This window comes from Coffea arabica, chromosome 9c (genome assembly GCF_036785885.1).
Source record: "Coffea arabica cultivar ET-39 chromosome 9c, Coffea Arabica ET-39 HiFi, whole genome shotgun sequence".
Lineage (NCBI taxonomy): Eukaryota > Viridiplantae > Streptophyta > Magnoliopsida > Gentianales > Rubiaceae > Coffea > Coffea arabica.
This window is the reverse complement of record NC_092326.1, coordinates 27,385,484-27,399,761: the sequence shown is the minus strand read 5'-3', so window position 1 is coordinate 27,399,761 and position 14,278 is coordinate 27,385,484. Positions and strand designations below refer to the sequence as shown.

The 14,278-nt window shown below is 36.8% G+C and overlaps 1 protein-coding gene across 2 annotated transcripts; it reads right to left on the bottom strand.

Moving 5' to 3' along the window:
- Positions 1–514: 514 nt before the first annotated feature.
- Positions 515–11,178, bottom strand: LOC113705400 (transcription factor TCP2). Of its 2 annotated transcripts, XM_027227246.2 has the most exons (3): positions 10,732–11,170; positions 8,134–10,535; positions 515–751 (listed from the first exon to the last, which is right to left on the bottom strand). In XM_027227246.2, the coding sequence occupies exon 2, from the start codon at positions 9,829–9,831 to the stop codon at positions 8,158–8,160; it is 1,674 nt and encodes a 557-aa protein (XP_027083047.1). In that variant the 5' UTR covers positions 9,832–10,535; positions 10,732–11,170; the 3' UTR covers positions 515–751; positions 8,134–8,157. The 2 variants fall into 2 exon arrangements, with proteins under 2 accessions (XP_027083047.1, XP_071920870.1); XM_072064769.1 differs by lacking the exon at positions 515–751 and having other exon boundaries at positions 8,129–10,535; positions 10,732–11,178.
- Positions 11,179–14,278: the final 3,100 nt, after the last annotated feature.

Below are 14,278 nucleotides of genomic sequence, written 5' to 3'. Positions count from 1 at the left end.
CTTAGGTTATGTGATCTAAAAGTATGTGAAATGATGTTTGAAATATTGGTGATTTTGAGAATTGAAATGAGATTGGAACTTCCCGCCTTTTTCTTTGTCGACTTTAGCGTGTTATTCTCCCATTGCTAAGTATCATAGAGTAGTGGCAGAGGCTGAAGTTGGTGCATGTATCCACTTCCTCCTATAACTCCACCATCCAAACTATCTCCCACCTTCTCTTCTATATACCTGCAACTATTATGTTGTTATTTATCAGCTCATTGGAAGCAACTTGCCATAGTTAAGATACAACTAAAGGCATTTTTTTAAATATATATTTATATTGAGCCAAAGATATGCGGAGTATTACAATACTGATAAAATTTTAACGATTGAGAAGTGGGGCTGCATCTCTTTGTTGAAAGGACAATTGGTGTTTTGAAGAACTTGAGCAGCTGATTCAACTCCTATTGATTTGTTTGATTCAAAAGGTTGGTCATTGCAAACCACAGTATGAACAATTTCTACGCAGAACTAGCAAACCAAGCATATTTTTTAAGCTAACAACCTCAAGAACAACATTTCAGCTCATCAAACACATAGAACCTGGCAACAATGCACCAACATATCAAAATATTTGGGTGTTAGCTCAATAATTACTTAGTTGATAATGAGGAATATAAACTTCAGAATCATAACAATCAATAATGAATGGCCGAGGCAGAAAGCAAGCTTTGGTCTGGGCTTGCAGGTGAATGCCATCTTCAGTTACCTGCGCCAGGAGAAGCCAATTAAGCAACTTTGTACTGCTGAGTGAAGCAATGCAAAATGGTAAAGATGTTGTCATACTAAAACAGCAAAACTAATTAACAGCCATAAAGCATTCCATGATGCAAAACTGCGACAAGAGATAATAGTATTGTTTACTTCTGATCCAGTGGAAACTAGCATAACCGAAACTACACTTCTTATTTCCCAAGCATGCCCATAGAATGCTAATATATATAACCGAAGCTCTCTCTATTTCATCAAGTACAGAAATTATTTATGGTCCTAAAAGCTGAACATGTTACATAAAGGTTTATGGAACAAGATTCGTCGCAAGAGTTATGATGAAGCAGTTGTGGGAATGAGGTCAAAGTGTTGAGCGGCAGCTAACAATTTTGAGTTCCCCTTCACTTTAAGGATTAGCTATCAAAGTTCATGGACTACAATTAGCAACAAGTCCACCAATCCCATCCAGCTTTTGTTGGTAACTTACCAACAAATCCAACTTAAATAGGTACCTTGTTAACCTATATTGTAGAATGCAAATGATAATTTGATATATATACTCAGGCTGACATTCCCACTATGGCCATGTTCCTTCCTTTTGTTTATTGGACTGTGTTTCTAAACAAGCAGGTAGAGTCAAGCTCCAATCTTAGCATCAAATAGACCTATCATCCAATCTTAGATAAAGAAATGAATAGGTGAACGTGTGCTGGTGAAATGTCAACATTTCTTCAGCTGCTAGCAATGCAAAACTGTCTCTGTTGAGTTTACGAAAAAATGGGGTTCCAGATTTAAAAAAAAAAAAAAAGTTATTTGTCTCTATTGCGTTTAAGAAATGTATTGTAAGTAGATACATAAGCATAAAAAACCTTTAATAGGTTATGCATGGGGAAACACATTCAAGCTTATTCTAAAACATCAACACAATTTTACGAGTGTTGACCATCTTATCTCAGTCATAACGTCGTGTGAAGCAGCTAGTTATCTGGAAGGGTGACCTGCTACATGTACACAGTAGTTACACAGATCAAGAAGAATCATGTTTGACAGTTCCGTCTAATTACATACTTAAATGAAGGATGGGAACTGCCCACCAGGCATGATATAAAAATAGAAAAATTGTAAAACGAACTAGCAAACAAAGTTTGAACTATTGACAACTTAGGTTTTCATCGAAAGGTAACTTCTGGAAACAATGCATGTTGAAACTTTTCCCAGATTCACTAAATAATGACTGCATACAATGGTTGCTTCAAAAGGATTGTGAGTATGGTTTATATCAGACAGTAATGTACAGAAACCACTTCAACTTTTTAAAAGATTTGTGGGTACTAATACAAACTCTTCAAGGAAGTTGGTCAAGTGAGGACAGTTTGAGCTTGATTTTCCAACCGAATATGTCATTTGAGTTGTCAGAAGTTTGTGGCTCTTCAATTATCAATATAGCAAAGGCGTTATTTGATGCATTTCTCTCTTCATGTTCCAGAGCCCCTTACTTCTCTGTCCATGATTCTAAGGTTAGATAGTGTGCAAGAATGTGCCACTTTTCACTGCTATAGCCAATATGAACTTCACTTTATGTTTCGAAATTTATTCTTTTTTAGTTCAAAATAAATTTTTTGTTTAATTTTAGTTCAGTTACCGGACATTTTTAGCATAAGTATGGAAACCACTCCACCCTTTCATCTGTTGCATATATGTGTTTATTGATGAGGTTTTGAAATAGCATATATGCATGTATTTTGCATCCAACTTCATTTATAATGCAAAATTAACCAAGTTCACATAAGTAAAACTTTGAAAAAGAAAAGAACAGAAAAAGTTAGGAAAATGAACACTGCGAAATGGCATTTATCTAAAGTCATAGATGCAAAAAGTATGGGAGGGCTAAGAGGACCTTAAGGAGGAAGTATGTCAGACTTTGTCATCCACTCCTCTACTGTTAGGACGGACATGATAAATCATTCAACGTTCCACAATTTCATGGTTAATTGATTTGTATTCGAGGACTGAGTTAGCGGTCCACGTATAATACCAAAACCAAATGAAATACCAGGGCAAACGTACTGATGTTTGACTATTTCATGTTTTTCTGAAGGAAAAGCAAATCATTATGACTAATCAGGTTAATAGGTCGGATGTAAGTTGGATTCCTTTGATCCAGATCTAGACACATTAAATTTAGTTAGATTCAGACCTGGACCCAAACCCTTATGGGTTTAAAAAAATAAATCCAGACTCAAACTCTCATGAATCTGAGTATCCAATGGGTATTCGTTGTATTTTTCTAAATATACTAAAGTAAAATATATAGAGTTCAAAAATAATATAAATACCATCCAATTTTTACTTTTGAATAATAAAATTAATATTCAAAAAGTTGAATGCAATATTATGATCTAAAAAAAGAATTATTATTAATTACTGCTATTTATTTTCAAAATTCTATATCCATATCCAATCTTTCACTTGTTTGCATTTACTTTTTCTTCTTTACTTTTCTCCTTTTCCTAAAAAAGTTTGTACAATTACAATGACAACTAAAATCAATTTGAAAAAATAAAACAATCATGAAGTCTTACTATATTTGATTTAATTGCCATAGAATATTAAATTATTTTATAAATTTACTCGTGTGTGTGTGTGTGTGTGTGTGTGTGTGTGTTTGGATTTGGGTATGGGTCATGGACAACTAGACCCTACCCAAATCCATGACTCTCTTACAAGATTTAGATTTGGGTAGGATCTAAATTTAAAAAATTAAATTCAAACCCTACCCAAGTATATTGAATCTAGATTGGATTTGAGTAAAATCCAACCCATTGACATGCCTAATTATAACAGTAACGACAAAAGAAAGCAACAAATAAACCAAAGTGTTATTGTGTGTATGGTCCCCAACCCCCCCCCCCCTCCCCAAAAAAAAAACCTTCAATAAATGTTGACATTTATTACTACCCAAAATTAATATACCATGCATTCAGATATATTGTATTTAGTGCATTAATATACCGTTTGGAAGGTGAGTTTGTCTAAAATAAAGGGTGTTTGTCTAAAATTTTACTATATATTACTATAGAAGTTGTAAGAAAAATTTTTAGATTGAAAAACCTTTTTATATTGAAATTTTTTTTTTCCTCTTTCTTTCTTTCTTTTCTTTTCTTTTCTCTCTTCTTCTTCTTCTCCTTTCCCCCTCCCCCGGCACCTCTGCCCCTTCCTCCCTCTCCCTCTCTACTCCTCTGCCCCTCTTTTTCTCTCCCACTCTTCTCCCTCTCCCACTCTCGCTCTTCCTGGCGGCCTCCGACGCCAGAGAACTTGCACGCTGCAGCCATGGATTTTTTGTTTCATTTTTTCTCCCCACTCTTCTCTCCCTTTCTCGCCACCACCCTCCTCCCCCAACCAGCAACCTTGGTCGTCCAGCGGCCATAGGAAATTTTTTTTCTTTCTCTTCCCCTCTTCTCCCTCTCCCTCTCCTCTCCCCTCCCCTTCGCTCACCGACGCCAGAGCTGTTGCAGGGTTGATTTTTTTTCTTTTTAGCTTTGTCTCTCCACCATTCCCCTCCCCTAGCTACGATCTGGTCGCGCGACCAGATCGCAGCTAGCGGGAGGGGGAAGGTGGCGGGGGAGGCAGAGGGGAGGAGGAAGAGAGAAAGGAAAAAAAAGAAAAAAGAGGTTTTGGAAACCAACAGATTGGCCAAAGGGAGAAGGGAGGGAGAGAAAAAAAAAAAAAGAGAACGGGCGGCACTGGCGGCCAAAATAGTGACCGGCGCCGGAAGCGGTAGTGGAGGTGGTGGTTGGCGACGAAGGACGTGATGAGTTGGGTGGAGGAGGAAAAAGAAAAAAATTTGAAGGGAAAGTTTTTTGTGTATTATTTTGAAGTGTGTAAGTGAAAAACTTTGATAAATTTTTTGGGATTCCTGTAGCAAAAGTTGTTAAAAAACTAGCATTATACAAACTTGCTAAAAACTTGAGCTTCCAAACAGGCCATAAGTTGGGCGTAAGTAACGACGACTAACAAATCATATAGCCTGCTGTAACAAATGTTTTGTTTGCTTGGTATTAAAAAGAAATTTGGCTTTGCCACTTTCATGTAAGTTACTAGGTATGTCTTGGTCAAAAAGGAAATCTAAGAATGTAGTTACTGGAAAAGTTGATGTATTGTTACAGTACTAGGTGAAAGGGAAAAAGTTCAGAATATTCTTGCCGGAGCATGGATGAAAGTTTACAAGAGTGCTGCAAAATGCTATTTAACCCGGCATATGAGGCCAAAAGCATAAAAATCTAATGAAAAGCACAAACTTGCTAAGGAAACTGATTAAGCAGACAAATATTCTTGATAATTCACATTTTAAAGCCTTCTTAAAACTACCAGGGAGATTCAGAATTTTAACAAGAATGAAGGTTTAATTGCTTCTTGAAAAAACTTATAGCTTGTGATTTTAGACAAATATGAGAAACTTCAAAACGATCTGAATATTCTTCTCTAATATGTACGCTTCAGCACATCATCCTGGATAAACCCATGCATTAGCACCTCCTAGAAGATTTATAGTGAGAAGATCAATCTCTTGTTAGAGCCAACATTTAGATGAAAGATTTTCCATACAAAGTTGGGTCAATTGAGTGTGTGCTACTACCATAGTTCTAACTATAATCAGTTGTCTTGCACTATTACATGGTAATTACATGCTTAATATTGAATCATTCTATAACCTTTATGAACATGATTTTCCCTTTCAAAATATAAATAAGACATTAGACTGGCTTGATTTTGCAGTTCATGCCAAATGACACGTCTGGTATGGCTTCGCTGTCTACAGTTGATTCTGGTATGCATGAAGACTAATCGTATAATCTGCTCTACCTTTTTTTTTTTTTGGGTCGAAAACTTTCCTTCTAAGTGGGAGTGGTGTGGGATGGACTAATACTCCTATTTTAAGTCCCAAAAGTTTAACAAAGAATGCAAATGCTACCCTAAGCTATGACAACTTATCCTTTTTGTGAAAAGCATATGGACCTTTGAAATTATTTATCTCCTTTCCGTTTCTCTGTTCATGAATGATTTAAAAGGTTCCTCACTATCAAATTTGGAGATTTGTGCTTCTTACTTCTAATGGCTGGCTGCTGTTGGTATCCCTCACTTACTTTTCAAAGCAAAAAGGAAAGAAACAAAGCCAAAATTGATAAAATGGTAATTGTGGTCAGTATACACATGATTGACTTAGTAATAAAAATTTTAGTCCCCGAAATATGCTAGTCTCTACAATATCATGTTGCATTTATGGTCGTTGTGATCAATAGAGTTGGTTGATTACAAATTATCTATCTTTGTACTAAGCTGCATAAAGACTCTTGTAATATGCCTAAAGAATCAAGAATTCAACATGCGGATTAGCTTAAGAGGTTATGGTTAGGTAGAAGTATCAAAATTTCGGGGTACAGATTACCATCCTAGGTCACTGCAACTATTCTGCATATCTCAAGGATTAAAATCTTTCCAACTTACCAAGCTTAGGAGAAATAAATTAATAATTAATGGAAAATACTCAATCGAGTATCATAGAAGGATATATGATTCTTGTAAATGAAATGATTGAGATTTATTTATCTGAAAGATAATCCATATTGGTTGTCATTAAATTAATTAATGTCATTTTAATGGTTTTACAAATGCATTTGAAAACTTAATAATGAATAACAGTAAAGTCAAACTTATACTTACACAGTAAACTGGCATGTGGCAACCTAAAAACATACCATAAAAATACTATAACCAAATAAAATCTTCCAGTAGTCCACTAATTTTCTTTTTTGTGTTGTGTTTAACTTGATCCTCTCCTCTCAAATTCCAAACTTATCAGCTTAAACCTCAAGCCCTCCAAGAACTTCAAGAGTCAAAGATTACACCAAATAATGTTTATTAAGTACAAATTTATGATTAACAAAACACATTAAGCAGATACGTACAGAAAAATATAAGTTTTAGCATACAAAATGAAAAAACTTTTTGGTACAAGTCTGAAAACGATCACATTTTTATTTTTACCTTTTTAAAGAAAAATGTGCATATAGAGGCCCCTAAGCGTAATCCACAATGTGATGGCATGTATTTGATACAAGGCTATTGCTATTAGCATCAGTTTTAGACCCATTGCCTTCCAGTTGAATTATTTGATCTTCATGGGATTTTCAGCTAAACATTTTCCACTAGAGGATAAAGGAATGCAATCTTAGCCCCTCTAAAACAGCTTGATCACATATCAATGCATAACTCAAGAGGAAACCATGTAGCACTCAGTAAACAGGGTCGGAGAATTTTTGGAACATGCTACAAATGGGATAGTTCATTTCACTAAAATCTCAAAATCTCACACAAAATATGAAGCTCGCAAATATTTATTTCCCTTTGCTCAAGTCATTAGTCCAAAATGTAAACTACCGTGTTAATGAAGAAAAACAGAATGCTTAGCAATATCAGCCTACCCTTCCTATCTTCTTGCTTTGACTTGAAATCCCATTTAATGGCCTCTATAGAGTTCTGAAAGTCTAGCCCTTTAACTTCAAAAACCCACTAAAGTATCAGTACTGACAATGCAAGTTTGGACCTTGGACTTGAAAAACAAAAACTTTATGCACAAAATTCTAGTTGAAACGCCAAAGGCATCCGGCTAATAAACGCTACCCGGAAAGCACTCCCAACGTGCATGGATAGACCATTGCATTATATATAACACAGAAAAGATGCATTCAAGCAATACAATGCCATATAGTAAGTGATCCGACAAATCTTGGATTGGCTACCAACCAATTGACACCTGTTCTAACAGTTATACTTTTACTTTTGTGGGGGGCAGGTCAAGGCAGAAAGAAGGGGAAAAAAAATAGGAATCTAGGAAACAAAAGCAAAAGAGTGTGGTTCTGAGCTTCTCCATTTCTTAAAGTGCAGTTCTCTCTCAAAGACTAACACCTGGCCTAGCCAAAGACATGCTAGAAAGCAACGAGTGCACTTCTTTCTCTGAAAGACTAACACCTGGCCTAGCCATAGACGTGCTAGAAAGCAGGGAACCAAAGAGGATAACTAAGCCAGAGACAACAAGCCGTTCCCCTGGTCGCAGGTATCCATGCATGTGCCACAAAATTAAGACAAACACACCAGATGGCGCTGATAAAAGATACTGCCCAATAGTTACGCTTTTTATGAAACCAAGAAATCGAAAAAATCATTCATGGTACAATAACACGTAGATCCGAAAAGAACCCAAACAATTTGCTTTGGCTAAAGCACAGCGGAAAACCCTCAAGAACTCGTGCAGTAGGAGGCTATAAACAAACTAAAATGGACAGATAATATAACAACTCCAAGAATCAGAAATGTAGTTACCAGGATAGAAGGTGGGACGATGACTCAGTTTTTTCCTTTTGACTTGTGGTCAGAATGGCGGGTACCGTCGCCGTAGCAAAGCTGCAACCGGGCATCGAATCCGGGGAGAAAGTGGTGGTGATGGTGGTGGTGGTTCTCCACAGGTGCAACAGCAGCATTAGGTGGAGATGCGGTTGTGCTGCTGAAGAAAGCCGATGATGGTCCGTCTATGGGCGAAAACCTCTGGACGTGAGGTAACAGAGACGGCGGAGAAGAAGAATTGGACTGAAGGGTCCCCCTATTGAAACCAGCAAGGCCGGAAGAAGATGGAGAAGAAATGGTAAAGTTGAGATTGTAATCACTGTTACTGCCGTTACCGTTACCAGTATGATTACTTTGGCTATTCCCATTCCCACCGGCAGCTGTCACAACCGGGACGAGGTGGTCCGGTACAAACGAGAAATGCGGAAGGTTCGTGTGGGAGCTGTGGTGGTGGTGGTGGTCAGCTGTGATGGTAAACAGCGGGGAGGATACAGACGTCAGGGACTGATGAAGAGGATTACCCAGCTGGATTTGCCCCAAAAAGCTTGCAGATGGTTGATGTATAGCACGGGAAGAAGAGGACAGGCCTAAAAGCCCTGTGGCAAAGTAGTCCATAGGAGTAGAAGAAGACCAATGTCTGGATGATGATTTGTGGAAAAAATTAGACTCATTTGCAGTGCCATTATTACCATTACCGCCGGCATTGCTGCCGCCGCCGCCGCTGCCGCTGCCGCTGCCAGGGTTTTGATGAATTGAACCGCCTGTAGGACTACCAGTTGTGTTGTTGTTGCTGCTAGTGTTGCTAACATTAGCAGAATTACTCATCCCAGCAGTCAATAGCTGAGTGAAAGAAGAATTTTCAGAAATAGGGTTCACATTCAGGTGTGGCTGATGGGCTACACGAGAAGATTCTTCCTTCTCTTTCTCTTTCTCCTTCTCAGCTGCTCTTTCCCTGGCCCTCTCTCGAGCTTTAATCCGGCTTTCAGACCGGGAAAGCGACAATCCTGAACCCTTACTGGTCTCAGAAGTGCTACTACAAGCAGATTTAGAGAAAGCCCCAAGCTGCTGCTGTTGCTGGTAATTGAGTTCACCTTCCATGTCCATTTCTGCAGAATCAAAGCCAAGCTCATGAGTACCTGCACTTGACCTCTTTTCATCACTGAGCTGCTGAGGAGTGTCTGGAAATGCTGTATTAATCGAGGGCAGCTCCGCGATAGAGCTGGCTGCAGCCTTAAGCAGCCACTCTACGGCCTTGCTGGGCTGATCATAACCCAGTCTATCCTGCAGATCATAGAATTGTATTGCAGTGGTCACTGACAAACGAACACGCCGGTCTCTTAGTCCTTTCGTAGTCCAAACTTTGCTATGCCGATCTTTTCCACCGGATGCCCGTGAAACCCTAACAATCCGAGAAGAAGGCCACCCACAAAGCCTACCTAGACCACTCGAAGCAGTTATATCCAGTCCCCCCACCCCAACACCACCTCCTCCTCCTCTGGCACTCCCATTGACGTTGGCCCTCTTGACCTCCTCCTCCCCATCTGCTTCATCTTCCTCAGGCTTGCACTGGTCATCCCCTTTATGCCCTATCTTGGCTGCGTCATCATTAATCCTACCACTTCTGCTGCGGATCCTCGGAAATTTACACCCTGGGGTTTGCATCTCCTCCATCTCCATGCCACTTTCATACCTTTCCAAACCAAGATAAATTAAGCTTGCAGAGCGAAAAAAGAAACCCAAGATGCAAGCTGCCCTTTCCAAGATTTAACCAGGTTTAGAGGAGAGGAAGGAGAGAGAGTAAACAAAAGAATAAATAAATAAAACAACACGAAATAGAAGAGAGGCCTGATGAAATCTGGGGAGCAGGGAAAATGGAAAATCAAACCCAAGGTTAAGTCATGGAAAGAGAAAACTGTGGGAGTGAGTGGACAGGTTGGAGGGGAAGAAGGGAGGGGGGGGGACTGCATCTATTTGTGTGTGTGGTTGAGAGTGTACTTTGCATTGATGACAATTACCCTGAGTACTTTGGCTTTTGTAAGGATAAATACACACATCACACATTTATCTCTGTGTGTATATATATATATATAAGAAAAAGAAAAAATACGTATAGTGTGTGAGTGTGTGTTGAAAAAGACTATTTTTGCGGTATGAAATATCACGTTCCAGTTTCAGACAGGCCAGGCTGCTAGTAATGTCAGAGGAGGAGAAGAGAAGAAAGGAAAGGATGGCAAAAGCAAAGGGGACTTCTTTCTCTCTTTCTTACTCTCTTTCTTTCTCTCTTTCCGTTGTTTGAAGCTTTTTGCAGTGGTGTTTTCTAAAGCAAATAAAAGCCTGTGAGTCTGCTCAGACGGAATCCTCTCTCAAGTCGCATCCTTACCCTAAAAAAATCAGCAGCAAAATTGCAAGTTATAACCACAAAAAAAAATAAAAAAGAAAGACTAAATCAAAAACCAATTCTAAAATTTAAAAAATATAAAGAAAAAAAAAAGAAACAAGAAAAGAAAGATGTAGAGCAAGCATCAGATGCTGAGAAATGTACAACACTACTTTTTAGTACACATAACACAAACACACCATAAAGTAGCCAGTAGTATTGGTTGTACTACTAGAGTACTGCCACCATCCACCTCTATAATTCATCATCTGCTAAGAAGAAAAGCTACAGAAGTACTGATGAAAAGTCTGCATCTCTTTTTCATATAGGCTGTATACATACATACATATTACAGATTACTGGCCTTTGATCTGTATGTGGTTGTGGCTAATAGCTTGTTCTATCTCCAGATTTTGCTGTGTTTGTTTTTGTTCTAGGTTGATGAGGAAAAGGCAATATGGAAGGTGCAATCGCTATTAATTTGCTGTCAAGTCCTGATATGTGAGGAAAGTGATTTACTGCTAATTGCTGCAGGCGTATCTAAAGCTTGGCTATGGCTAATGAGCCTGAAAATGTGGAAATTGCACACTGAATGAAATGAAGATGAGAGATAAATCCCAAAGGCATAAATGGGCAATAAACTAGTATCTCTAAAGTAGTTGTAATAAAATACAAATAAATTTGAAACATTTATTTTGACTGGTCTGTTTAATATTGAATGGTAGAGTAATAAAATATGTGTTTAATCTTGGTTGTCTCTTGAGAAGATGCAAATCATGCAATTAGACGACAAAATACAAATCTACAACAGTTGGATCTGTGACTTGTGATCTCATTGAAGGGCTTATTCTTGGCAGATCCAGGGCTAGCTCCTGCAATGTACCAAAAAGAAAAACAAAATGAGCAATTAGAGCGTGGTAGAAACTACAAGTCAAGAACAAATCTCCATACATGTTCAGATATCATTGATCAGGTTTTAAGATTTCTTTCGTACATCTTTTCTTTGCTGTGACGAATTAACTGACATTAGCACGCAAATTATGCAAGAGAAGTTCAGGTTTCTTGAAAACCCATCATCTGTCCTGTCCAAATTTGCTTCTAAAGAAGTGAAATGGGACCAAAAAGTACTACTGCCATTGACTATAGCTGAAGACTGAAAAGCTGAAGAAAATGAGATATCGTAAATGGCTGGCAAGACAGGTGAAGAAGAAGAAGAAGAAGAAGAAGAAGAAGGGGAGATCAATAGAAAAGTTATGAAGTTCAAAAGGAAAAATAAAATAAAATAAATTTCTACTGCATTTGTGTTGATCTGTTGCCCGAAATTCCAGTGGTCTTGTTTCCTTGCTTCTTAACTGAGCAAACCCCAAAGCCAACAAAAAGATCCTAAAATTCCCTCACCACCTTGCAAAACCAAAAATCAATGCATTTGTTAGTGACAATTGCACCCTAAAATATATGATCGAACATAATGGACATAATCAATAAACAAATTATGTAGATTCTGAAACATGAAAATGCGACTACTATTTTAGCATTTGCATTTTTAAAAATTATATTTTTATACATTTTTGTCTTAGTATTTACATTTATTGTTTCTGTCTATTGTATTAATATATGCATTTTATGGTGTAATTGTCCATGTGGAAGCGTAACATATCAAAACTATCACTAACAAAAACTCAATTTTGACATTTACAAAACTTCATTTTCCTATTTTTTTTTTAATATACAATGCTTGTTTTGAGGGTGTTTATTAAGCAAGAAAGAAGTGAAATTTAAGGAGTTGAGAGGAGGGAAGGGGATTGAAACCAAGGCTAAATGCTGAACTCTCAATTTTAACTATTAAATTAAGGCTTTTTTGGCCATTGTTTTTTCTTTATTTACTTATTTGTTTAGTGTTGTTATTATTATTATTTGGATGTTAAGGTTGATTAGGAGTGGTGATTAAGAAAGAATTGAAGGGGTAATGTGAGCGGCAGGATGGGGCGTGACTCGAGGAGGACCCGAAGCTCAAAAAGCGTTGCCCGAAGGATTAAGGTAAGGTCATATCTGGATTTGGGCAGCTCACCGGGCATATCGGGAAAGCACAGACACAGCGCCGTTCGTCTCTTCTACATCCTTTTGTATTTGTACACTTTCCGTTTCTTGGCCTCTTTAGCCAGGGGATTAGAATGAAAGCTTTTGTTTGATTGATTTTTAATATTTTTCTTTTTTCTTCATTTACTTAACGTATCCCATCAAATGCATAGAGAGAGGGGAAGAAATTGAGAGAGAGAGAGAGAGGAAAAAATTATAGTGCATCAATATTTGTTGGATACCTTGGTTCGTATCCTTTGAAATGAGGAAAGAAGTAAAAATAAATAAATAAATATAGTATTAGTAAAAACTCATACTACAATCTTCTTATCCAAAAATAATTATTATGTTATTTCATTTACTTTGGAATTATTATCACAAGTGGATAAATCAAGTATAAGATTTGAATTCTTGAACTCTAATACCAAGTGTAGAGTTACGTAATTTAGAAACTATCAAACCATTAAGAGTCCGTTTGGTTTGTGGGATGACACAAGATTAGAGTAATCACCATGTGCCATTCCATGTTTGGTTACATTTTACACATTGGATAACATATCCCAACTAAGTGAATTAATTCTCTATCATTGGATCAAATAATCCCATGAGAGAGGTGATATTAGTCATCCCGAGATGACTAAAAGATGTGATGATGAAATTTTAGATTAATTTATCCTTACAAATAATATAAATTTATACTTTCATAATTATATAACCTTACTCTTATATGATAATATAATATAAATGGACTAATTTGCCCCTACTAATTAATTTAATTTTTTTAACTAATTTGCCCCTACTACCAACGTAACAATATTTGGACTAATTTGTCTTTACAAATGATACAAATTCATACTGAATATTACACAGCCATACTCTCACATAATAATATGATAATAAACAGACTAATTGTCCCTACTAATTATATTAAAATTTTTGACCAATTTGCCACTATTCGTTATTTTAAATTTTTGACAAATTTACCCCTATTAATTAATCAAAATTTTTTGATTAATTTGCCCCTACTTACATCATAATAAACGGACTCTATTGTCACTGGACTAAATTGCCCTCACAAACCTTATTTTCTCAACCGAATTCTATATAAATACATAACATTATCAATTGGGCTTTGCGAACAGGGGTTTCAATAAGTTCAAACTCGGCCAAAAGAAAATTTTTCTATATTGGCTTGAGTTTGGCTCATTTAAAACTCTTAAATGGGTTGGATTTTGTTCTATTTAACTCTAATTAAGCCAAAACTCAGCCCACTATTGAATTGAATTGCAAATTTAGATTAAAAAGTTAGGTTAAAACCAATTTTTAAGGGGCTGAATGGGCTAAGTATGAGTGAATGCAAATTTTTATATATCAAACCCTTGATTTACTTTATAATTCTAAAGTTTAAAATTACTTTATTTTAATACAAGTTATAAATTATTAAATTATTTTACTAAAATGATCCTACAAATTAAGGGGTAATTTAGTCATTATAATAGTAATTCTATCTCATCCAATCTCTAACCAAACACAGGATATGATTATTTCCTAATATATCCTAGACAACCTAAAACCAACTAAACACTAGATAACTTGGATTATTAATTTGAGGATGATTCAACCCAAGATTAATAATCTGAAAATGAGTCAACCCATTTCATCCAATTCATG